Genomic DNA, 27182 nt, shown 5'->3' on the forward strand with positions numbered 1-27182 from the left:
CGTTTTTCCTGAGAGAACCTTGGAGCGATCGGCCCTGAAGAGACTGAAGCCCGGCAGAGACATCGGGTTGTCCGCAATATGGTCGTCCAGCCACGTCTCCGTAAAGCAGAGGATAGATGACCCTGTAATGCCTGACCCTGCGCTGCCCAGAAGGAGGGACAATTCGTCGAACTTGTTTGCCAGTGAGCGCACATTCGAAAGCAGGATCGCGGGTAGTGCAGACCGGTGCCCTCGCCGCCGCCACCTCACTAGGGCACCTGCGCGACAGCCTCTCCTCTGAGTCCAGGTCCTTCTACTAGGGCCGACATGAGGGCCTCCGTCATTCTCTTTCCGGGGCCGGTGATCCATCCGCCAGTCGCCACCTGGGCTGCGGGGGGCGCGGCTGCTCGGTCATCCACTTCGGTGTCCACAACGTCTGCATCCTTGCCACACAGGGCAGCAAGGGCAGCGAGGGCTGCAAGGGCACATATTGACACACATAGTGCCCCTTACACATATGTTGCACATTATTAATGCATTTTTACATGACACACATAATGTTCCTTACACATATTCCGAACACTACTGCACAACCAATCCACTCACATGCACACAGCGCTCACACTGCCACTAACACTGTGACCTCTGCCTCTGCTTGGATATAGATGTGTCCTCATAAATCTTGCCTCAATGCTAACGTCGGGCATACCTTTTTTTATGAAAATGCATCTTATTTGCATTGCTATGTGGCTAGGATGCACAAGCAGCTTCTACTGATTAAAATGATATGCAGCATGCCTATATACTGTGTGAGACTGTGGCTGTATCTGCATATGAAATGCAACACACAGAATATAGGCATGCCGCATATCATTTTAATCTGCAGAAGCTGGTGATGCCCCTAGGCATATCAAATGCCCTAGGCAATTGCCTAGTTTGACTATGCCTATGGCCGGCTCTGGTCATTGTGTCACAATCCCCCCCTCTGTGTTCAGTCCCAGTCACTGTGCCACTCAGATGCTGTGTCGACCCCACCCCCACGTGGTCTCTCACAGCCACTGTGCCGCCCTCCCTTAGATACCCTGCACAGGGCCGTAACTAACACTGTGCCAGTGGTGCCTGGCACAGTGCATATGCACTGTGGGCACAGAGCCGCTGGCAGTAGCCTCACGGACCTGCCACTGCTGCACCATCAAACACATGGGAGGGAGGGCGCAAATTAATAGTTTGCAGGGAGGCGCCGAACACCCTAGCACTGGCCCTGCCCCTGATCCTGACTGCAACCACCCGAGCCCCATCTCAGTCCAGGCCCTGGACTGGACTACCCACCGTCCACCCTTGATGGCGGGCCTGCTCTCCACTTCACTATCATTCTCCAAAGCTTAGTACATCTGCCCCTCAGAGATCTGAGGATGCTGCATCTTTACACACATTGATATAAAGTATGAAAAGATGATTACAGAATATGTTACTAACTACCATTTATAATATAGGTTAACACCTTTTTACATTCTTTATGCTAATTACTTCATTAAATCTAAGCAATCATAGTAAATGGCATGTTATTGCATACAGGCAAACATGTTAACTACGCTAATGCCCATTTCTACCATATTTAGGAGTTCTTAACATCTGCTGTTTTACTTTAGTCAAAATATAGCTACAGTGTTGTATGAGAAATATATTGCAAGCCTGGGAAGTCCAGTTGAACGCAAAATAATAATATTTCTCTGATAGATGTAACAGCGGGCTGACTGGGGCAAGTAGCCCACTATTTGCTACACAAATAGGACAGAATTAATTAAGAAGCAGTTGTCTAAAGTGGACATCTTCTAATAGTTGTATGAGCACCACTGGCAGAGTGCTTGAACCATACTTACCTACTTTCTGGCAGCTCTCTCTGGGAGATAGCTGCCAGGTCAGCTCAGTGGAGGGGCTGGGCAGGACAATGATGTGTGGAGGGGGCGGGGAGGAGGCGGAACGGGGCGTGGCAGAGTTGGTACAAGGCCGGGGTTACATCGTCACAATGTGTAAGCCACGCCCCCGCTCTCTAATGCCGCTATAACCGGCATTTTACAGCAGGGGGCGTGACTATGATGACGCGATTCAACAAGAATCGCGTCATCTACTGTCCGGACAGCCCACTTTACTACTTTACTCTCAAAGTGGGTGGCCGGGCAGGTGGGAACTGAAAAATCTGGAGACTTGTCTGCTCTTCCGGGATGACGGGTGGGTCACACGATTTTCGGGAGCCTCTCGGCCATTCCGGGAGAGTAGGCAAGTATGACTTGAACCTTGAAGGGAAAGTAAACGGCCAAAATGAGAAATCCTTGTGTCCTGGTCACTTCAGTATCTAGATATATGATGGTACCCATGCCTATGGTGGATTTCAGAACTTCTCCTAAACATTTGGCCACACTTACCACATGATGCCTCTTTCATGGTATTTTCTAAGGTCACATTAAATTTCCAATATCCCCAGATCCACAGTTTCAAACATTTGCAAGCTGCCACTTTGTGATTGTATGTTGTTGGGAGCGGTGTGTGGTGTGATTCTGCTGAAACAAGGTGTACTGTACGATTTCCATTTACTGTTACGTGGCCCTAATGCATTAAGCCTTGAAAAGTGATAAAGTGGAGACGGATAAAGAGTGATAAAGTACCAGCCAATCAGCTCCTGTCATTTTTCAAATACAGTCTGTTAGGAAGCTGATTGGCTGGTCGTTTATCACTCTTTATCCGTCTCCACTTTAGCTCTTGATAAGGCTAAATACATTTGAACCAATCTCATGGTTTTTATGATTTCATTTTACTATTCTCACTGTTCCTAGCAATATTTTTAACTTTGACATCTAAATTTATAAGCTTGAACAAAATCAAGTAACTGCAAGCACCAGCCTATGCTGCTTTTAGCACGAGCTTCTGTTGTTGCCCATATCAATCATGGCCGCATCATTTTCTCAGGCTAAATGCCATCATAATCTACCCAATCAGAGCGTGCTCTACATGTCGCGTGACTTGTCCCGGCTCCACCCCTTGGGAATCTGCGGCTAGTCCTGGCTACTGGGGCCTCCTGAGGTGTACGGAGTGCGGTTGAAGTCAAACTCTTTCAGCAACTGAGCGGAGCGAAGGACCCTCTTGTAGGGTGATTATCTCAGCAGCGCAGCATGAACCGTGAGATCAGCAGTTCATTGCCCCTTACAGCCGCCGCAGGTCTATCAATACGGTCCTCTGTATTATAGCACTACAACCAGGTATATACACAGAGGGCTCCCTGCTGTCCTCATTTCTCTTACCTGTCACTATCTAACTCCATTCTGAACACTCCTCTTATTCCATAAATATCACCAGTGTGCACATTTGGGAGCCCTTCTTAGCGACAGTGGGGGAGCTTTATCATTGCTTGAAGAGAGGTGAAGCGGAGAGAGATAAAGTACTACCAACCAATCAGCGTCATGTTACAGGCTGTGTTTGAAATAGTATGACAGGAGCTGATTGGTTGATTCTTTATCTCTCTTCAAGATTTGACAAATCTCCCTTGTATCCCCACTGAGCTTTATTATCTTGCCTATTCCCGCGTTACCTACGTGGACAATAGGCAGAAGTAACACAGTATTGCCTTGCATAGGAAACCATATTTCTCTAACGTCCTAGAGGATGCTGGGGACTCCGTAAGGACCATGGGGAATAGACGGGCTCCGCAGGAGATAGGGCACTTTAAGAAAGCTTTGGATTCTGGGTGTGCACTGGCTCCTCCCTCTATGTCCCTCCTCCAGACCTCAGTTTTACAGTGTGCCCAGAGCGAGATGGGTGCACTGCAGGAAGCTCCCCGGAGTTCTCTGCCTAGAAAGCATTTTTGTTTGGATTTTTTCTACATTTTTACAGGGAGCACTGCTGGCAACAGGCTCCCTGCATCGAGGGACTGAGGAGAGAGGGCAGACCTTCTTAATTGATAGGCTCTGCTTCCTCGGCTACTGGACACCATTAGCTCCAGAGGGGGTGAACGCAGGTTCTTACTGGGCGTCCACCCCAAGAGCCGCGCCGCCGTTCTCCTCACAGAGCCAGAAGAAACGAAGTCAGAAGACGTCTCAGGCGGCAGAAGCCTTCAGAGCTTCACTGAGGTAACGCACAGCACTGCAGCTGTGCGTCATTGCTCCCATACACCTCACATACTCCGGTCACTGTAAGGGTGCAGGGCGCAGGGGGGGCGCCCTGGGCAGCAATATAACACCTCTCTTATGGCAAAAGACAATATACATGTACAGGTGGGCACTGTACATGTATATAAAAGAGCCCCCGCCATTTTTTAATAACTTTGAGCGGGACTGAAGCCTGCCGCCGAGGGGGCGGGGCTTCTCCCTCAGCACTCACCAGCGCCATTTTCTTCGTTCCACAGCACCGCTGAGAGGAAGCTCCCCGGACTCTCCCCTGCTTACACACGGTGAAGGGGTGTTTAAAAGAGAAGGGGGGGGGGGGGCACGTAATTGGCAGATTACATATTATACAGTGCGGCTGGGGAAAAACATTTTGTGTTGGTCTCCAGGGTCATTGCGCTGGGGTGTGTGCTGGCATACTCTCTCTCTGTCTCTCTAAAGGGCCTTAAAGGGGATACTGTCTTCAGAAAAGAGTTTTACTGTGTGTGTGAAGTGTGTCGGTACGCGTGTGTCGACATGTTTGACGAGGAAGGCTCGCTTAATGTGGAGGGGGAGTGCTTGAATGTCATATCGCCGTCGGCAGCGCAGACACAGGAATGGATGGATATGCTGAATGTCTTAAATGCAAATGTCAATCTGTTGCATAAAAGGTTAGACAAGGCTGAAGCTAGGGATCAGTCAGGTAGCCAGACCATGCCTGTCCCTGTGGCGCCAGGACCTTCGGGGCCTCAGAAGCGAACCATATCCCAGATCGATGACACAGATACCGACACGGATACTGACTCTAGTGTCGACTATGAAGATGCAAAATTACAGCCGAAGGTGGCAAAAGGTATTCGGTACATGATTATTGCCATTAAAGAGGTTTTGCATATTACTGAGGAACCCCCTGTCCTTGACACGAGGGTACACATATAAAAGGGAAAAAGCCTGAGGTCGCCTTTCCGTCCTCATTTGAGCTGAGCGAATTGTGCGAAAAGGCTTGGGAATCTCCAGATAGGAGACCACAAGTTCCCAAAAGGATTCTTATGGCGTATCCTTTTCGACAAACGGATAGGATACGATGGGAATCTACGCCTAAAGTAGACAAGGCGCTGACACGCTTATCCAAAAAGGTGGCACTGCCTTCGCAGGATACGGCTTCCCTCAAGGATCCTGCTGATCGCAGACAGGAAATTACCATGAAGCACATTTACACTCATTCCGGTACTATTGTTAGACCGGCTATGGCGTCGGCCTGGGTTTGTAGTGCTGTCGTGGCATGGGCAGATTCCTTATCTACGGTGCTTGACACCTTAGATAGGGATGCCATTTTAATGACCATAGAGCATATCAGGGAGGCTGCCTTGTATATGAGAGATGCTCAAAGAGACATTTGTTTACTAAGCTCCAGAATAAACGCTATGTCTATTTCTGCTAGGCGGCTCTTGTGTACCCGACAGTGGACTGGAGACGCCGATTCAAAGCGGCATATGGAGTCCTTGCCTTACAAGGGGGAGGAGTTGTTTGGAGACGGCCTCTCGGACCTTGTCTCTACTGCTACGGCTGGTAAGTCAAATTTCTCACCTTATGTCCCCCCGCAGCATACAAAAAAGGCACCTCATTATCAAATGCAGTCCTTTCGTTCCAATAAGAGCAAGAAGGTACGGGGATCGTCCAGAGGAAAAGGCAAGGGAAAAAGGCTGCACACAGCTAGTTCCCAGGAGCAGAAGTCCTCCCCTGCATCTGCAAAGTCCACCGCATGACGCTGGGGCTTCCCGGGGGGAGGCAGATCTAGTGGGGGCTTGTCTTCGGTTTTTCAGCCACGTCTGGGTTCGCTCGCAGGTGGATCCCTGGGCATTAGAGATTGTTTCTCAGGGATACAGGCTGGAATTCGAAGACTTGCCTCCTCGCCGGTTTTTCAAATCGGCTCTGCCGGCTTCCCCGTCAGAGAGGGAGCTAGTGTTGGCAGCAATCCAAAAATTGTATATTCAACAGGTGATTATCACAGTTCCTCATCTCCAGCAAGGAGAGGGATCTTACTCAACCCTGTTTGTGGTCCCGAAACCAGACGGTACAGTCAGACCCATTTTAAATCTAAAATCCCTGAACCTGTACTTGAAGAGGTTCAAGTTCAAAATGGAATCACTCAGGGCGGTCATCGCCAGCCTGGAGGGGGGGATTGGATGGTGTCCCTGGACATAAAGGATGCTTACCTTCATGTTCTGATGTCCCCCCCCCCCCCCCCCTCACCAGGCGTTCCTGAGATATGCAGTGCAGGACTGTCACTACCAATTTCAGACGTTGCCGTTTGGGCTTTCCACGGCCCCGAGAATTTTCACCAAGGTAATGGCAGAAATGATGGTGCTCCTGCACAGGCAGGGTGTCACAATTATCCCATACTTGGACGATCTCCTCATAAAGGCGAGATCTCGGGAGAAGTTTCTGGACAGCGTGTCTCTGTCCATGAAGACGTTGCAGTTACACGGCTGGATTCTCAATATACCGAAGTCCCAGCTAGTCCCTACAACGCGTCTGACATTTTTGCCTGATTCTGGACACAGACCAGAAAAAGGTTTTTTTTCCGATCGAAAAGGTTCAGGAGCTCATAGCCCTGGTCAGGAACCTATTAAAGCCAAAAAAGGTTTCAGTGCATCATTGCACACGGGTTCTGGGGAAGATGGTAGCTTCATACGAGGCAATCCCCTTCGGCAGGTTCCATGCGAGGACTTTTCAATGGGACCTCTTGGACAAGTGGTCAGGGTCCCATTTACAAATGCATCAAAGGATCACCCTGTCTCCCAGGACCAGGGTATCTCTCCTGTGGTGGCTGCACAGTGCTCACCTACTAGAGGGTCGCAGATTCGGCATTTAGGACTAGGTCCTGGTGACCACGGGCGCAAGCCTCCGAGGCTGGGGAGCAGTCACACTGGGAAGAAATTTCCAAGGTCTCTGGTCAAATCTAGAGACTTGTCTCCACATCAACGTCCTGGAGTTGAGGGCCATATACAACGCCCTGCATCAAGCGGAGGAATTGCTTCGGGAAAAACCGGTTCTGATTCAGTCAGACAGTGTCAAGGCAGTGGCTCATGTAAACCGCCAAGGCGGAACACGAAGCAGAGTGGCCATGGCAGAAGCGTCCAGGATTCTACGCTGGGCGGAAGGCCATGTAAGCGCACTATCAGCAGTGTTCATCCCGGGGGTGGACAACTGGGAGGCGGATTTCCTCAGCAGGCACGACCTGCATCCGGGAGAGTGGGGACTTCATCAAGAAGTCTTCGCACAGATCACGGGTCGGTGGGGGCTGCCTCAAATAGACATGATGGCGTCCCGTCTCAACAAAAAGCTAAAGCGATATTGTGCCAGGTCAAGGGACCCTCAGGCGGTAGCGGTAGACGCTCTGGTGACACCTTGGGTGTTCAGATCGGTCTATGTGTTTCCTCCTCTTCCTCTCATACCCAAGGTGTTGAGAATAATAAGAATAAGCAGGGTCAGAACAATCCTCATTGTTCCAGATTGTCCACGGAGGACTTGGTATCCGGAGCTGCAAGAGTTGCTCACAGAAGATCCGTGGCCTCTTCCTCTAAGGCAGGACCTGCTGCAGCAGGGGCCCTGTCTGTTCCAAGACTTACCGCGCTGCGTTTGACGGCATGGTGGTTGAATGCCGGATCCTAGCAGAAAAAGGGATTCCGGAGGAGGTCTTTCCTACCCTGATCAAGGCTAGGAAAGACGTGACGTCGAAACATTATCACAGTATATGGCGAAAATATGTTTCTTGGTGTGAGGCCAGAGCTGCTCCTACGGAGGAGTTCCAGTTGGGCCGTCTGCTTCACTTCCTTCAAACGGGAGTGAATTTGGGCCTAAAATTAGGGTCCATAAAGGTTCAAATTTTGGCCTTATCCATTTTCTTTCAAAGAGAATTGGCTTCTCTTCCTGAAGTACAGACTTTTGTGAAGGGCGTGCTGCATATGCAGCCTCCCTTTGTACCTCCGGTGGCGCCTTGGGACCTTAACGTGGTATTAAGTTTTCTCAAGTCACCTTGGTTTGAACCACTCAAAACAGTAGAGTTGAAATACCTCACTTGGAAAGTGGTCATGTTGTTGGCCTTAGCTTCTGCAAGGCGGGTTTCGGAATTGGCGGCTTTATCATATAAAAGCCCATACCTGATTTTTCACGTGGATAAGTCAGAGTTGAGGACTCGTCCTCAATTTCTGCCCAAGGTGGTCTCATCTTTTCATGTGAACCAACCTATTGTCGTGCCTGTGGCTACACGGGACTTGGAGGATTCCGAGTCTCTGGATGTGGTCAGGGCTTTGAAGATTTATGTGACCAGAACGGCTAGGATCTGGAAGACCGAAGCTCTTTTTGTTCTGTATGCGGCCAACAAGGTTGGCGCTCCTGCTTCAAAGCAGACTATTGCTCGCTGGATCTGTAACACTATTCAGCAGGCGCATTCTTCGGCAGGATTGCCATTGCCTAAATCGGTTAAGGCCCATTCCACTAGGAAGGTGGGCTCTTCTTGGGCGGCTGCCCGAGGGGTCTCGGCACTACAACTATGCCGAGCTGCTACTTGGTCGGGGTCAAACACCTTTGCAAAGTTCTATAAGTTTGATACCCTGGCTGAGGAGGACCTCCTGTTTGCTCAATCGGTGCTGCAGAGTCATCCGCACTCTCCCGCCCGTTTGGGAGCTTTGGTATAATCCCCATGGTCCTTGCGGAGTCCCCAGCATCCTCTAGTACGTTAGAGAAAATAAGATTTTACTTACCCGTAAATCTATTTCTCGTAGTCCGTAGAGGATGCTGGGCGCCTGTCCCAAGTGCGGACTTCTTCTGCAAGACTTGTATATAGTTATTGCTTACATAAGGGTTATGTTATAGTTGATCGGGTTAGAACCGAGGCTATGTTATTGTTCATACTGTTAACTGGGTAGTTATCACAAGTTATACGGTGTGATTGGTGTGGCTGGTATGAATCTTGCCCTTAGATTTACAAAAATCCTTTCCTCGTACTGTTCATCTCCTCTGGGCACAGTTTCTCTAACTGAGGTCTGGAGGAGGGACATAGAGGGAGGAGCCATTGCACACCCAGAATTCAAAGCTTTCTTAAAGTGCCCTATCTCCTGCGGAGCCCGTCTATTACCCATGGTCCTTACGGAGTCCCCAGCATCCTCTACGGACTACGAGAAATAGATTTACCGGTAAGTAAAATCTTATTATGACAGTGAATGTTGTGGTCTACAGAGTAGATTTGTCTCCAAGACATTTTGTGGATGCATCATACACAATTGAGTATCAGTATAACTGTAATCCAGCATTCTATAATGCACCTTGTGAGTACCGGACTATACTTTCATGTGCCTGTAAAAATAAGAATTTACTCACCGGTAATTCTATTTCTCGTAGTCCGTAGTGGATACTGGGGACTCCGTCAGGACCATGGGGAATAGCGGCTCCGCAGGAGACAGGGCACAAAATTTTAAAGTTTGACCACTAGGTGGTGTGTACTGGCTCCTCCCCCTATGACCCTCCTCCAAGCCTCAGTTAGGATACTGTGCCCGGACGAGCGTACACAATAAGGAAGGATTTTGAATCCCGGGTAAGACTCATACCAGCCACACCAATCACACCGTACAACTTGTGATCTGAACCCAGTTAACAGTATGATAACGTAGGAGCCTCTGAAAAGATGGCTCACAACAATAAACAACCCGATTTTTTTGTAACAATAACTATGTACAAGTATTGCAGACAATCCGCACTTGGGATGGGCGCCCAGCATCCACTACGGACTACGAGAAATAGAATTACCGGTGAGTAAATTCTTATTTTCTCTGACGTCCTAGTGGATGCTGAGGACTCCGTCAGGACCATGGGGATTATACCAAAGCTCCCAAACGGGCGGGAGAGTGCGGATGACTCTGCAGCACCGAATGAGAGAACTCCAGGTCCTCCTTAGCCAGGGTATCAAATTTGTAGAATTTTACAAACGTGTTCTCCCCTGACCACGTAGCTGCTCGGCAGAGTTGTAATGCCGAGACCCCTCGGGCAGCCGCCCAAGATGAGCCCACCTTCCTTGTGGAGTGGGCATTGACAGATTTAGGCTGTGGCAGGCCTGCCACAGAATGTGCCAGTTGAATTGTGCTACAAATCCAACGAGCAATCGTCTGCTTAGAAGCAGGAGCACCCAGCTTGTTGGGTGCATACAGTATAAACAGCGAGTCAGATTTTCTGACTCCAGCCGTCCTTGAAATATATATTTTCAATGCTCTGACAACGTCCAGCAACTTGGAATCCTCCAAATCGCTAGTAGCCGCAGGCACCACAATAGGCTGGTTCAGGTGAAACGCTGATACCACCTTAGGCAGAAAATGAGGACGCGTCCTCAATTCTGCCCTGTCCGAATGGAAAATCAGATTTGGGCTTTTATACGATAAAGCCGCCAATTCCGACACTCTCCTGGCTGAAGCCAGGGCCAGTAGCATGGTTACTTTCCATGTAAGATATTTCAAATCTACCGATTTGAGTGGCTCAAACCAATGGGATTTGAGAAAATCCAAAACTACATTGAGATCCCACGGTGCCACTGGGGGCACAACGGGGGCTGTATATGTAGTACTCCTTTTACAAAAGTCTGGACTTCAGGAACTGAAGCCAATTCTTTCTGGAAGAAAATCGACAGGGCCGAAATTTGAACCTTAATGGACCCTAATTTGAGGCCCATAGATAATCCTGTTTGCAGGAAATGTAGGAATCGACCCAGTTGAAATTCCTCTGTCGGGGCCTTCCTGGCCTCACACCATGCAACATATTTCTGCTGAGGAAGTCTGCTTCCCAGTTGTCCACTCCCAGGATGAACACTGCTGACAGTGCTATCACATGATTTTCCGCCCAGCGAAGAATCCTTGCAGCTTCTGCCATTGCCCTCCTGCTTCTTGTGCCGCCCTGTCTGTTTACGTGGGCGACTGCCGTGATGTTGTCCGACTGGATCAACACCGGCTGACCCTGAAGCAGAGGTTTTGCCAGGCTTAGAGCATTGTAGATTGCTCTTAGTTCCAGTATATTTATGTGAAGAGACGTTTCCAGGCTTGACCACACGCCCTGGAAGTTTCTTCCTTGTGTGACCGCTCCCCAGCCTCTCAGGCTGGCATCCGTGGTCACTAGGACCCAGTTCTGTATGCCGAATCTGCGGCCCTCTAACAGATGAGCACTCTGCAACCACCATAGCAGAGAGACCCTTGTCCTTGTCGACAATTTTATCCGCTGATGCATCTGCAGATGCGATCCGGACCATTTGTCTAGCAGATCCCACTGAAAAATTCGTGCATGGAATCTGCCGAATGGAATCGCTTCGTAAGAAGCCACCATTTTTCCCAGGACTCTTGTGCATTGATGCACAGACACTGTCCCTGGTTTTAGGAGGTTCCTGACGAGTTCGGATAACTCCCTGGCTTTCTCCTCCGGAAGAAATACCTTTTTCTGAACAGTGTCCAGAATCATCCCTAGGAACAGCAGACGTGTCATCGGGATCAGTTGGGATTTTGGAAAATTCAGAATCCACCCGTGCTGTTGGAGCACTACTTGAGTTAGTGCTACTCCGACCTCCAGCTGTTCTCTGGATCTTGCCCTTATCAGGAGATCGTCCAAGTAAGGGATAATTAATACGCCTTCTCTTCGAAGAAGGATCATCATTTCGGCCATTACCTTGGTAAAGACCCTGGGTGCCGTGGACAATCCAAACGGCAGCGTCTGAAACTGATAATGACAGTTTTGTACCACGAACCTGAGGTACCCTTGGTGTGAAGGGCAAATTGGGACATGAAGGTAAGCATCCTTGATGTCCAAGGACACCATAAAATCCCCTTCTTCCAGATTCGCTATCACTGCTCTGAGTGACTCCATCTTGAATTTTTGTATGTACAGGTTCAGAGATTTCAGATTTAGAATAGGTCTTACCGAGCCGTCCGGCTTCGGTACCACAAATAGCGTGGAGTAATACCCCTTTCCCTGTTGTAGAAGGGGTACCTTGATTATCACCTGCTGAGAATACAGCTTGTGAATGGCTTCCAATACCGTCGCCCTGTCTGAGGGAGACGTTGGCAAAGCAGATTTTAGGAACCGGCGAGGGGGAGACTTCTCGAATTCCAACCTGTAACCCTGAGATACTACCTGCAGGATCCAGGGGTCCACCTGCGAGTGAGCCCACTGTGCGCTGAAATTCTTGAGGCGACCCCCCACCGCCCCTGAGTCCGCTTGTAAGGTCCCAGCGTCATGCTGAGGCCTTTGCAGAAGCCGGGGAGGACTTCTGCTCCTGGGAAGGGGCTGCTTGCTGCAGTCTCTTACCCTTTCCTTTGCCTCGGGGCAAATATGAATGTCCTTTTGCTCGCTTGTTCTTATAGGAACGAAAGGACTGCGGCTGAAAAGACTGCGTCTTTTTCTGCTGGGAGGGGACTTGAGGTAAAAAGGTGGACTTCCCGGCTATTGCCGTGGCTACCAAATCCGATAGGCCGACCCCAAATAATTCCTCCCCTTTATACGGCAATACTTCCATATGCCGTTTGGAATCCGCATCGCCTGACCACTGTCGTGTCCATAGACTTCTTCTGGCAGATATGGACATCGCACTTACTCTTGATGCCAGAGTGCAGATATCCCTCTGTGCATCTCGCATATAAAGGAATGCATCCTTTAATTGCTCTATAGTCAATAAAATACTGTCCCTATCCAGGGTATCAATATTTTCAGTCAGGGAATCCGACCAAGCCACCCCAGCACTGCACATCCAGGCTGAGGCGATTGCTGGTCGCAGTATAACACCAGTATGTGTGTATATACTTTTTAGAGTATTTTCCAGCCTCCTATCAGCTGGATCCTTGAGGGCGGCCGTATCAGGAGACGGTAACGCCACTTGTTTGGATAAACGTGTGAGCGCCTTGTCCACCCTAGGGGGTGTTTCCCAGCGCGCCCTAACCTCTGGCGGGAAAGGGTATAACGCCAATAACTTCTTTGAAATTAGCAGTTTTTTATCAGGGGTAACCCACGCTTCATCACACACGTCATTCAATTCCTCTGATTCAGGAAAAACTACAGGTAGTTTTTTCAGACCCCACATAATACCCCTTTTTGTGGTACTTGCAGTATCAGAGATATGCAAAGCCTCCTTCATTGCCGTGATCATATAACGTGTGGCCCTACTGGAAAATACGTTCGTTTCTTCACCGTCGACACTAGATTCGGTGTCCGTGTCTGGGTCTGTGTCGACCGACTGAGGCAAAGGGCGTTTTACAGCCCCTGACGGTGTTTGAGACGCCTGTACAGGTACTAACTGGTTTGCCGGTCGTCTCATGTCGTCAACCGACTTTTGCAGCGTGCTGACATTATCACATAATTCCATAAACAAAGCCATCCATTCCGGTGTCGACTCCCTAGGGGGTGACATCACCATTACCGGCAATTGCTCCGCCTCCACACCAACATCGTCCTCATACATGTCGACACACACGTACCGACACACAGCAGACACACAGGGAATGCTCTGATAGAAGACAGGACCCCACTAGCCCTTTGGGGAGACAGAGGGAGAGTTTGCCAGCACACACCAAAGCGCTATAATTATATAGGAACAACCTTATATAAGTGTTGTTTCCTTATAGCTGCTTAAATATATATAATATCGCCAAAAAATGCCCCCCCTCTCTGTTTTTTTACCCTGTTTCTGTAGTGCAGTGCAGGGGAGAGCCTGGGAGCCTTCCTAGCAGCGGAGCTGTGTAGGAAAATGGCGCTGTGTGCTGAGGAGATAGGCCCCGCCCCCTATTCCGGCGGGCTCTTCTCCCGGTTTTTCTGAGACCTGGCAGGGGTGAAATACATCCATATAGCCTCATGGACTATATGTGATGTATTCTTTTTAGCCAGAAAGGTATTAACATTGCTGCCCACGGCGCCCCCCCCCAGCGCCCTGCACCCTCAGTGACCGCCGGTGTGAAGTGTGCCTGAGCGCAATGGCGCACAGCTGCAGTGCTGTGCGCTACCTCATGAAGACTGAAAAGCCTGAAAAGCCTTCAGCCGCCGGTTTCTGGACCTCTTCTTACTTCGGCATCTGCAAGGGGGTCGGCGGCGCGGCTCCGGTGACCCATCCAGGCTGTACCTGTGATCGTCCCTCTGGAGCTAGTGTCCAGTAGCCTAAGAAGCAAATCCATCCTGCACGCAGGTGAGTTCACTTCTTCTCCCCTAGGTCCCTCGTTGCAGTGAGCCTGTTGCCAGCAGGACTCACTGAAAATAATAAAACTATCAAAACTTTTACTCTAAGCAGCTCTTTATGAGAGCCACCTAGATTGCACCCTGCTCGGACGGGCACAAAAACCTAACTGAGGCTTGGAGGAGGGTCATAGGGGGAGGAGCCAGTACACACCACCTAGTGGTCAAACTTTTAAATTTTGTGCCCTGTCTCCTGCGGAGCCGCTATTCCCCATGGTCCTGACGGAGTCCCCAGCATCCACTAGGACGTCAGAGAAAAGAAGGTTGAATCTCTGTGAGTAATTGTGGATATGGAACTGATGACTGGTCTTAAAGGGGCAGATTTATTAAGCCCGTTGAAGTGATAAACCAGTGATAAGTGGGAGGTGATAATGCACCAGCCAATTAGCTCCTAACTGTAAATTTACATATTGGAGCTGATTGGCTGGTGCGTTATCACCTTGTACTTATCACTGCTTTATTACTTCTCCAGGGTTCATACATCTGTCCCATTATGCAGTATGTGGAGGGGAAATATGATGAATGGTATACCTAAATAAGGTCATAACATTTATTTGGGGACATTACAGTATGATGTATGTAACACAACAGTGTGGGAAGGTTTTACTTAATTTAGTTAATAAAGGGCTTGATTCGGATGCAATGCTGATATTTGCGAAGTTGACCGATTTGCGCCTGACTCCACATGCATCACAGTCGCACTGCGCACATACCAAGGAACTTTTGCGATTCTCCTCGCAGTGAGGATTGGACAGTAAAGTGACTGACAGGGACCGTTTGGAGGCGGTAACAGTGAGTGGCAGCATAAATGTAGACGTGTCCCGACCGTTTTCAGGACATGTCACGGCCTACATCTGCAATCCCACAGGCAGAAAAAAATGGAGCCAGTGTCTCAGTCCCTGCGCCCATTCTGTGCAACCATAGGGTCAACTCAGATGGGCAGTTATGGAAGGATCTGCGACCACCGCTGCGTGGTTGTGCGCAGTTGCTGGGATCTGGGAGGCCACGGTGGCTGTCTCAGTACATTTACAGGCGGCTGTGGCATTTGCATATTTTAGCACGGTAGCTGCGGAAATTAACACAGCTGCAGCGACCTCATCTGAATCAGACCCAATATAAGCAGATAGAGTCATACCTTACACAAGTCTAGTTAGATTATTATATTATTATTTTGCCCAATATTACAAAAAAATAACATACAGGTTGAGTATCCCATATCCAAATATTCCGAAATACGGACTTTTTTGAGTGAGAGTTAGATAGTGAAACCTTTGTTTTTGATGGCTCAATGTACACACACTTTGTTTACTACTAAAAGTTATTAAATATATTGTATTAAATGACCTTCAGGCTGTTTGTATAAGGTGTATATGAAACATAAATGAATTGTGTGAATGTAGACACACTTTGTTTAATGCACAAAGTTACAAAAAATATTGGCTAAAATTACCTTCAGGCTGTGTGTATAAGGTGTATATGTAACATAAATGCATTCTGTGCTTAGATTTAGGTTCCATCCCCATGATATCTCATTATGGTATGCAATTATTCCAATATACGGGAAAAATCCCATATCCAAAATACCTCTGGTCCCAAGCGTTTTGGATAAGGGATACTCAACCTGTATTACATTTCTCCCTTGATCAAGTGTTATTGTTGGAATTCTGCTATGATCATCCCAACCCCTGGTCAGCGCTAACTAGATGACGAGACTGTACTTTCTGAAGCCAGTGGTATTCCTGGTACACTGACTGTGCGCATGGATTAGCCAAAGGGTCTGTTACATTAATACGTATTTCTCTGACGTCCTAGTGGATGCTGGGACTCCGTAAGGACCATGGGGAATAGCGGCTCCGCAGGAGACAGGGCACAAAATAAAAGCTTAAGGATCAGGTGGTGTGCACTGGCTCCTCCCCCTATGACCCTCCTCCAAGCCTCAGTTAGATTTTTGTGCCCGGCCGAGAAGGGTGCAATCTAGGTGGCTCTCCTGAGCTGCTTAGAATAAAAGTTTAGTTTAGGATTTTTTATTTTCAGTGAGTCCTGCTGGCAACAGGCTCACTGCATCGTGGGACTAAGGGGAGAAGAAATGGACTCACCTGAGTGCAGAGTGGATCGGGTTTCTTAGGCTACTGGACATTAGCTCCAAAGGGACGATCACAGGTTCAGCCTGGATGGGTCACCGGAGCCGCGCCGCCGTCCCCCTTACAGAGCCAGAAGAGACGAAGAGGTCCGGTGAAATCGGCGGCAGAAGACGATCCTGTCTTCAGACTAAGGTAGCGCACAGCACCGCAGCTGTGCGCCATTGCTCTCAGCACACTTCACACTCCGGTCACTGAGGGTGCAGGGCGCTGGGGGGGGAGCGCCCTGAGACGCAATATTACAGTATATACCTTAGGTGGCTAAAAAGAATACATCACATATAGCTCCTGGGCTATATGGATGTATTTTACCCCTGCCATTTTACACAGAAAAAGCGGGAGATAAGGACGTCGTGAAGGGGCGGAGCCTATCTCCTCAGCACACAAGCGCCATTTTCCCTCACAGCTCCGCTGGAAGGACGGCTCCCTGACTCTCCCCTGCAGTCCTGCTTCAGAATCAGGGTAAAAAAGAGAAGGGGGGGCACGTTTGGCAGCAAATAAATATATTAACAGCAGCTATAAGGGAGTAACACTTATATAAGGTTATCCCTGTATATATATATAGCGCTGGGTGTGTGCTGGCAGACTCTCCCTCTGTCTCTCCAAAGGGCTAAGTGGGGTCCTGTCCTCTATCAGAGCATTCCCGGTGTGTGTGCTGTGTGTCGGTACGCGTGTGTCGACATGTATGAGGAGGAAAATGATGTGGAGGCGGAGCAGTTGCCTGTGTTGGTGATGTCACCCCCTAGGGAGTCGACACCTGACTGGATGATTGTATTTAAACAATTAAGTGATAATGTCAGCAATTTGCAAAAAACTGTTGACGACATGAGACAGCCGGCAAATCAATTAGTGCCTGTCCAGGCGTCTCAGACACCGTCAGGGGCGCTAAAACGCCCGTTACCTCAGTGGGTCGACACAGACCCTGACACAGATACTGAGTCTAGTGTCGACGGAGACGAGACAAACGTAATGTCCAGTAGGGCCACACGTTACATGATCACGGCAATGAAAGAGGCATTGAACCTTTCTGACACTACAAGTACCACAAAGAAGGGTATTATGTGGGGTGAGAAAAAACTACCAATATTTTTTCCTGAGTCAGAGGAAATAAATGAGGTGTGTGAAAAAGCGTGGGTTTCCCCCGATAAAAAACAGCTAATTTCTAAAAAATTATTAGCATTATATCCTTTTCCGCCAGAGGTTAGGGCGCGTTGGGAAACACCCCCTAGGGTAGATAAGGCGCTCACGCGTTTATCTAAACAAGTAGCTTTTACCGTCTCCTGATACGGCCACCCTCAAAGAACCAGCTGATAGAAGGCTGGAAAATATCCTAAAAAGTATATACACACATACTGGTGTTATACTGCGACCAGCAATCGCCTCAGCCTGGATGTGCAGTGCTGGAGTCGCATGGTCGGATTCCCTGACTGAGAATATTGATACCCTGGATAGGGACAATATTTTGTTAACTATAGAACATTTAAAGGATGCATTACTATATATGCGTGATGCACAGAGGGATATTTGCACCCTGGCATCAAGAGTAAGTGCTATGTCCATCTCTGCCAGAAGAGCGTTATGGACGCGACAGTGGTCAGGGGATGCGGATTCCAAACGGCACATGGAAGTATTGCCGTATAAAGGGGAGGAGTTATTTGGGGCTGGTCTATCGGACCCGGTGGCCACGGCAACGGCTGGAAAATCCACCTTTTTACCCCAGGTCACTCCACATCAGCAGAAAAAGACACCGTCTTTTCAAACTCAGTCCTTTCGTTCCCATAAGTACAAGCGAGCAAAAGGCCACTCCTTTCTGCCCCGGGGCAGAGGAAGAGGAAAAAGACTGCACCATGCAGCCGCTTCCCAGGAGCAGAAGCCCTCCCCTGCTTCTGCCAAGTCTTCAGCATGACGCTGGGGCTTTACAAGCAGACTCAGATATGGTGGGGGCCCGTCTCAAGAATTTCAACGCGCAGTGGGCTCACTCGCAAGTGGATCCCTGGATTCTACAGGTAGTATCGCAGGGGTACAAACTGGAATTCGAGGCGTTTCCCCCTCGTCGGTTCCTGAAGTCTGCTTTACCAAAGTCTCCCTCCGACAGGGAGGCAGTTTTGGAAGCCATTCACAAGCTGTATTCCCAGCAGGTGATAATCAAGGTACCCCTCCTGCAACAAGGAAAGGGGTATTATTCCACGCTGTTTGTGGTACCGAAGCCGGACGGCTCGGTGAGACCAATTTTAAATCTGAAATCCTTGAACACTTACATAAAAAGGTTCAAATTCAAGATGGAGTCACTCAGAGCAGTGATAGCAAACCTGGAAGAAGGGGACTATATGGTGTCTCTGGACATCAAAGATGCTTATCTCCACGTCCCAATATACCCTTCTCACCAAGGGTACCTCAGGTTTGTAGTACAAAACTGTCATTATCAGTTTCAGACGCTGCCGTTTGGATTGTCCACGGCACCTCGGGTCTTTACCAAGGTAATGGCCGAAATGATGATTCTTCTACGAAGAAAAGGCATTTTAATTATCCCTTACTTGGACGATCTCCTGATAAGGGCAAGATCCAGGGAACAGTTAGAAGTCGGAGTAGCACTATCTCAGGTAGTGTTACGTCAGCACGGGTGGATTCTAAATATTCCAAAATCGCAGCTGATTCCAACGACACGTCTACTGTTCCTAGGAATGATTCTGGACACAGTCCAGAAGAAGGTGTTTCTCCCGGAGGAGAAGGCCAGGGAGTTATCCGAGCTAGTCAGGAACCTCCTAAAACCAGGCCAGGTCTCAGTACATCAGTGCATGAGGGTCCTGGGAAAAATGGTGGCTTCTTACGAAGCGATTCCATTCGGAAGATTCCATGCAAGAACATTTCAGTGGGATCTACTGGACAAATGGTCCGGATCGCATCTGCAGATGCATCAGCGGATAACCCTGTCACCAAGGACAAGGGTGTCTCTCCTGTGGTGGCTGCAGAGTGCTCATCTACTAGAGGGCCGCAGATTTGGCATTCAGGATTGGATCGTGGTAACCACGGATGCCAGCCTGAGAGGCTGGGGAGCAGTCACACAGGGAAGGAATTTCCAGGGCCTGTGGTCAAGCATGGAAACATCTCTAAATATAAACATTCTGGAACTAAGGGCCATTTACAATGCCCTAAGTCAAGCAAAACCTCTGCTTCAGGGTCAGGCGGTGTTGATCCAATCGGACAACATCACGTCAGTCGCCCACGTAAACAGACAGGGCGGCACGAGAAGCAGGAGGGCAATGGCAGAAGCTGCAAGGATTCTTCGCTGGGCGGAAAATCATGTGATAGCACTGTCAGCAGTTTTCATTCCGGGAGTGGACAACTGGGAAGCAGACTTCCTCAGCAGACACGACCTTCACCCGGGAGAGTGGGGACTTCACCCAGAAGTCTTCCACCTGATTGTAAACCGTTGGGAAAAACCAAAGGTGGACATGATGGCGTCACGTCTAAACAAAAAACTGGACAGATATTGCGCCAGGTCAAGGGACCCTCAGGCAATAGCAGTGGACGCTCTGGTAACGCCGTGGGTGTACCAGTCAGTGTATGTGTTCCCTCCTCTGCCTCTCATACCAAAAGTACTGAGAATCATAAGAAGGAGAGGAATAAGAACTATACTCGTGGTCCCGGATTGGCCAAGAAGGACTTGGTACCCGGAACTTCAAGAGATGCTCACGGACGAACCGTGGCCTCTACCTCTAAGAAAGGACCTGCTACTGCAGGGGCCTTGTCTGTTCCAAGACTTACCGCGGCTGCGTTTGACGGCATGGCGGTTGAACGCCGGATCCTGAGGGAAAAAGGCATTCCAGAAGAAGTCATTCCTACTCTGGTCAAAGCCAGGAAGGACGTAACCGCAAAACATTATCACCGCATTTGGCGTAAATATGTTGCGTGGTGTGAGGCCAAGAGGGCCCCTACAGAGGAATTTCAACTGGGTCGTTTCCTTCATTTCCTGCAAACAGGACTGTCTATGGGCCTAAAATTAGGGTCCATTAAGGTTCAAATTTCGGCCCTGTCGATTTTCTTCCAGAAAGAACTGGCTTCAGTACCTGAAGTTCAGACATTTGTAAAAGGGGTGCTGCACATACAGCCTCCTTTTGTGCCTCCAGTGGCACCTTGGGATCTCAATGTGGTGTTGAGTTTTCTAAAGTCACATTGGTTTGAACCACTTTCCACTGTGGACTTGAAATATCTCACATGGAAGGTGTCGATGCTGTTAGCCTTGGCTTCAGCCAGGCGTGTGTCAGAATTGGCGGCTTTATCATATAAAAGCCCTTACTTAATTTTTCATTCTGACAGGGCGGAATTGAGGACTCGTCCTCAATTTCTACCTAAGGTGGTTTCTGCATTTCACATGAACCAACCTATTGTGGTACCTGCGGCTACCAGGGACTTAGAGGACTCTAAGTTGCTTGACGTTGTCAGGGCCTTAAAAATATATGTTTCCAGGACGGCTGGAGTCAGAAAATCTGACTCGCTGTTTATCCTGTATGCACCCAACAAGCTGGGTGCCCCTGCTTCTAAGCAGACGATTGCTCGTTGGATTTGTAGTACAATTCAGCTTGCACATTCTGTGGCAGGCCTGCCACAGCCAAAATCAATAAAAGCCCATTCCACAAGGAAAGTGGGCTCATCTTGGGCGGCTGCCCGAGGGGTCTCGGCTTTACAACTTTGCCGAGCAGCTACTTGGTCAGGGGCAAACACGTTTGCTAAATTCTACAAATTTGATACCCTGGCTGAGGAGGACCTGGAGTTCTCTCATTCGGTGCTGCAGAGTCATCCGCACTCTCCCGCCCGTTTGGGAGCTTTGGTATAATCCCCATGGTCCTTACGGAGTCCCAGCATCCACTAGGACGTCAGAGAAAATAAGATTTTACTTACCGATAAATCTATTTCTCGTAGTCCGTAGTGGATGCTGGGCGCCCATCCCTAGTGCGGATTGTCTGCAATACTTGTATATAGTTATTGTTACAAAAATTCGGGTTATTATTGTTGTGAGCCATCTTTTCAGAGGCTCCCTTGCGTTTATCATACTGTTAACTGGGTTCAGATCACAAGTTGTACGGTGTGATTGGTGTGGCTGGTATGAGTCTTACCCGGATTCAATATCCTTCCTTATTATGTACGCTCGTCCGGGCACAGTATCCTAACTGAGGCTTGGAGGAGGGTCATAGGGGGAGGAGCCAGTGCACACCACCTGATCCTTAAGCTTTTATTTTGTGCCCTGTCTCCTGCGGAGCCGCTATTCCCCATGGTCCTTACGGAGTCCCAGCATCCACTACGGACTACGAGAAATAGATTTATCGGTAAGTAAAATCTTATTTTTCACTTTTTTTACATTTTTATTTGTGCAGTAAAAATGTTGCGATCTACCAGCATGTCACCAAATCCTAACCCAGTACAACAGCCGGGTTCCTCAAAGTCTGGGAGAGCAAAGGGATTCAAAGACATTCGTATTGACGAAGAAGTAAAAATAGCAGTCAATATTGCGCTGGATAGATTTCGTTTTAGTGACCAAAAAGGTAGGCTTGTGTTTTATTTCTCTTCTACAGTCTGCTTCCATTCATTTGTATTAGTAAAATCCATTCCATAAAATGAATCCTGTTGTGAATTGTTCTTTGTGTTTTATGCCGGGGGCGTTGATCTTGGGGGTCATTTCGTCCCGTTCGCACGCAGCGGTTCTTCGCTGCGAATGGGTCTGGCATGTGCGATATGCGCACTGCGCACGCGCGTCGTTGCCCGGCGACGGGTCGCCGGGCAACGACGCTGGTTACGAAGAAAGCAGTCGCAGCGGCAACCGCAAGAAGATTGACAGAAGGAAGGCGTTCCGGGGCGTCACCTGTCCGTTGGCGGCCGTTTTCGGGGAGTGGTAAGTAAAACGCAAGTGTGTCCAGGCGAACGGAGGGCAGATGTCTGACGTCAAAGCCGGCCCCGTCATCGATGTATCCATCGCACAGGTTAAGTATGTCGAGGACTGGTCTTGTTTTGAGTGAAACTTTTAGCATAGCAGGGCTGCACAAGCGATCGCAGCCCTGCTATGCTAAAATACACTCCCCCATAGGTGGAGATTAGTTGATCACACCAGCAGCAAAAAGTTGCTTGGTGCGATCAACTCGGAATGACCCTCACTTGTGGTCTGCAGAGCAGATTTGTCTCTCCAAGACATTTTGTCAGACCCTCACATTCTCTGACAGCCTCTATGGACTCTTGTACAACTTACATTTTTACCAGCATTTGTAGAATGTAGTTATACAATACACTCAGTAGCCACTTTCTAGTACCAGGTAAAACCCCCTTCTTCCTCAAGAATAGCATGAAGCCTTCATGGCATGTACTCAACAAGATATTGGAAATAGGTCTTACAGTTGCTGTAGGTTTGTGGGCTGCATATTCATAATTCAAATCTCTTGTTCCACCACATTCCAAAGGGGTATTCATTAAAGCGGCTAAACCCATATAAAGTCCCGTTTAGCGCTTCCAAACAGCACTTTGGGCACCCAAATTACAGACTTTTGCCCATTTCTGCTCAGCACCACAGGAGGCTGTGAGCAGAAATGTGTGTGCCTGAGGCAGTTGTGCCCAATCAGAACAATTGAATTGCTCCGTCGGGCACCCATTTAATGAATGCGAAACGTAAAACAATTGAATTCCCCTCCCTTTATGTTGATATGGTCTAGTATCAACAGGGGCTTAGGTTTAGGCTGCAGGGGGAGGGTTATGGTTATGCTATGTCCCCCCGTGGGTGTGGGGTTAGGTTTAGGCTGTGGGGAGGGGGGGTTAGGTTTAGGCACCCCCCAGGGGAGGGTTAGGGCTAGGCAGCGCTTCGGGAGGATAGGTTTAGGCTGCAAGGGGGGGTGGGGGCTTAGGTTTAGGCTACAGATAGGGAGGCTTAGGGCTAGGGTGCCGGGGTGGGGGAAGGTAAGTATACGTAACTTCCCCTGTCAGGTTTCTAACCATCGGGATGCCACGGTCGGTATTCCTATTAGTAAGAATATAGCTACAGTGCACCCGGAAAGTAGCAGACAGAGAGGGGGGGGTGCTTTTCCCCCCCCCTGGTATCCCCCCAGCACACTAAAAATTACCTGTAACCATACCTGAACCTATCTGGCTGAACCTATATGTTTGCAAAGACATGTTTGGCTGCTGAGCCACTTCACGGCTTCTCTGATATCGGCAGTCCTACAACTACATACTAGCAGTGCACACACGGGGCCATGTGATTGGTCTACAGTAAGGCCTCATGATAAAGGCTATTACTAAAACACATTGAGATAGAGAGCTAACTTACCCGGGAGCCACCCCCAGGATCTCCCATTAGCACTTCAAGGAACAGTATGCCTTCCAAATACTGCTCCCATTCATTGCCTTTCTCACACATACAGACAAACAGTGGCAGTTGCTCAATTATTCCTGGAGATAATTATATATCAGGTGCTAGAAAGGGGGAGGGGTCACAGACAAACAGCAGACAGAGGGGGGGAAGGGGGTGCTTTCCATCCGGAATGTATTCACAGTGCTTCACTTTTTCCACATTTTGTTATGTTACAGCCTTATTCCAAACTGGAATAAATGAATTTTTCCCCTCAAAATTCTACACACATTACCCCATAATGACAACGTGAAAAAAGTTTTTTTTAGATTTTTGCAAATTTACTAAAAATAAAAAACTGAGAAATCACATGTACATAAGTATTCACAGCCTTTGCTCAATACTTTGTTGATGCACCTTTGGCAGCAATTACAGCCTCAAGTCTTTTTGAATATGATGCCACAAGCTTGGCACACCTATCTTTAGGCAGTTTCGCCCATTCCTCTTTGCAGCATCTCTCAAGCTACATCAGGTTGGATGGGAAGCGTCGGTGCACAGCCATTTTCTGATCTCTCCAGAGATGTTCAATCGGATTCGAATCTGGACTCTGGCTGGGCCACTCAAGGACATTCACATAGTTGTCCTGAAGCCACTCCTTTTGATATCTTTGCTGTGGGGGTAATTCAGATCTGATTGCTGCTGTGCGTTTTCGCACAGCGGGCGATTAGGTCCACACTGTGCATGCGTATGCACCGTAATGTGCAGGTGCGTCGGACAGCAACAAAGGGCATCTGTGGTCAGTGACGGGATGGTACGAAAAATAACTTTGCATGGACGTTCACAAGCTGAATGACAGGAGGAAGCCTTTTGTGGGTGGTAACTGACCGTTTACTTGGAGTGTTCAGGAAAACGCAGGTGTGCCGTAGCGTTTTCAGGGAGGGTGTCTGACATCAGCTCCGCCCGATCAGCCTGATTCTATCGCACTGGAAGAGTATGTCCTGGGTTGCGCACAGACTGCACAAAGTGAATTTTTGCAGCTCAGCTACACATGCGATCGCACACTTGCACAGCGAATTTACGCTCCCCCTGTAGGTGGCGACTATCTGATCGCAAGACAGCAAAAATCGCAGCCCAGTGATCAGATCTGAATTAGGCCCTGTGTGCTTAGGGTCGTTGTCCTGCTGAAAGATGAACCGTCGCCTCAGTCTGAGGTCAAGAGTGCTCTGGAGCAGGTTTTCATCCAGGATTGCTGCATTTATCTTTCCCTCTATCCTGACTAGTCTCCCAGTTCCTGCCGCTGAAAAACATCCCCACAGCATGATGCTGCCACCACCATGCTTCACTGTAGGGATGGTATTGGCCTGGTGATGAGCGGAGCCTGGTTTCCTCCAAACATGATGCCTGGCATTCAGAGTTCAATCTTTGTCTCATCAGACCAGAGAATTTGTTTCTCATGGTCTGAGAGTCCTTCAGGTGCATTTCGGAAAACTCTAGAAGGGCTCCATGTGCAATTTACTGAGGAGTGGCTTCCGTCTGGCCACTCTACAATACAGGCCTGATTGGTGGATTGCTGCAAAGATGGTTGTCCTTCTGGAAGGTTCTCCTCTCTCCGCAGAGGAGTGCTATAGCTCTGACAGTTCTTGGTCACCTCCCTGACTAGGGGGGTAATTCAGAGTTGATCGTAGATGTGCTAATTTAGCACATCTACTGTATGATCATTTACTCTGACATGCGGGGGGACGCCCAGCACAGGGCTAGTCCGCCCCACATGTCAGGCTCTATTCCCCCGCACAGGTACAAAAGCATTGCACGGCGGCGATGCTTTTGTACCTGGCGAGTAGCTCCCTACCTGCGCAGCTCCTGTGCGCTGGCAGGGAGCTACCCGCCGTGTTCCGGGTCGCAGCAGCTGCGTGTGACGTCACGCAGCTGCTGCGGCCCGCCCCCCAATGGTCCGGACACGCCTCCGTATTCCGGACCGCGCCCCGCCAGCGGGATTCTAGCGCCGTTGGCACACCCCCTCCCGCGACCGCCTCTGCCTCAATCAGGCAGAGGCGATCGCAGCCAGGACGATGCTGATAGCATCTCATTGGGTTCCCGGGGTGCGCACGCTCACTGCGGCTGCTGCGTGTGCGCACTTCACAATGTAATTCAGACTGCGATTGCTGCTGCTGCAGCGATCCAGTCTGAATTACCCCCTAGGCCCCTTCTCCCCCGATCGCTCAGTTTAGACGGCCGGCCAGCTCTAGGAAGAGTCCTGGTGGTTCTGAACTTCTTCCATTTACGGATGATGGAGGCCACTGTGCTCATTGGGACCTTCAAAGCAGCAGATATTTTTCTGTACCCTTCCCCAGATCTGTGCCTCAAGACCATCCTTTCTTGGAGGTCTACAGACAATTCCTTTTGACTTCATGCTTCGTTTGTGCTCAGACATGTCTTTCCAAATCATGTCCAATCAACTGAATTTACCACAGGTGGACTCCAGTTAAGCTGTAGGAACATCTCAAGGATGATCAGTGGAAAGAGGATGCACCTGAGCTCAGTTTTGAGCTTCATGGCAAAGGCTGTGAATACTTATGTACATGTGATTTCTTAGTTTTTTTATTTTTAATAAATTTGCAAAAATCTCAAACTTTTTTCACATTGTCATTATGAGGTATTGGTTGTAAAATTTTGAGGGAAAAAATGAGTTTAGTCTATTTTGGAATAAACATAGAAACATAGAATTTGCTGACAGATAAGATCCACTTGGCCCATCTAGTCTGCCCTATTTTTTATTTATTTATTTTTTTACCATTTTTTTTAAATCTCAAACCCTATTTGATTCTTATTTTTTTGTAAGGATATCCTTATGTCTATCCCATACATGTTTAAATTGCTCTTTTGTCTTAGCCTATACCACCTCTGATGGGAGGCTATTCCACTTGTCCACTACCCTTTCTATGAAGTAATTTTTCCTCAAATTTCCCATGAACCCCCCCCCCCCTCCAGTCTCAGTGCATGTCCTCGTGTCCTATTGCTTCTCTTCATATGGAGAATGTTCCTCTCCTGGACTTTAAAACCTTTGATAAATTTGAAAGTTTCTGTCATGTCCCTTCTCTGCTCCAAACTATACATATTGAGATTTTTTAGTCATTCTGGGTATGTTTTGTGATGTAGGCCATGCACCATTTTAGTTGCTCTTCTTTGAACAGTCTCTAATGTATTAATATCCTTTTGAAGATATGGCCTACAGAATTGAACACCGTATTCTAGATGAGGTCGTACCAATGACCTATACAGTGACAATATATCTTCTTTCTGCTGCTAATTCCTCTCCCAATGCAACCAAGCATCTGACTAGTCTTCCTCATTGCT

General features: G+C 48.7%; 1 protein-coding gene across 1 annotated transcript in view; it reads left to right on the forward strand.

Annotated features, from left to right (window-relative positions):
* The first annotated feature begins 2999 nt into the window (after positions 1-2999).
* The window catches only part of YTHDC2 (YTH N6-methyladenosine RNA binding protein C2), a 408514-nt gene continuing 384331 nt past the window's right edge, over positions 3000-27182 (forward strand). Inside the window, exons 1-2 of the mRNA XM_063964142.1 lie at positions 3000-3233; positions 21874-22041. Coding sequence (XP_063820212.1) covers positions 21879-22041 — 163 coding nt within the window. The 5' untranslated portion in view covers positions 3000-3233; positions 21874-21878. The remainder of the gene's footprint in view (positions 3234-21873; positions 22042-27182) is intronic.

Source organism: Pseudophryne corroboree, chromosome 1 (assembly GCF_028390025.1).
Source record: "Pseudophryne corroboree isolate aPseCor3 chromosome 1, aPseCor3.hap2, whole genome shotgun sequence".
Classification (NCBI taxonomy): Eukaryota; Metazoa; Chordata; class Amphibia; order Anura; family Myobatrachidae; genus Pseudophryne; species Pseudophryne corroboree.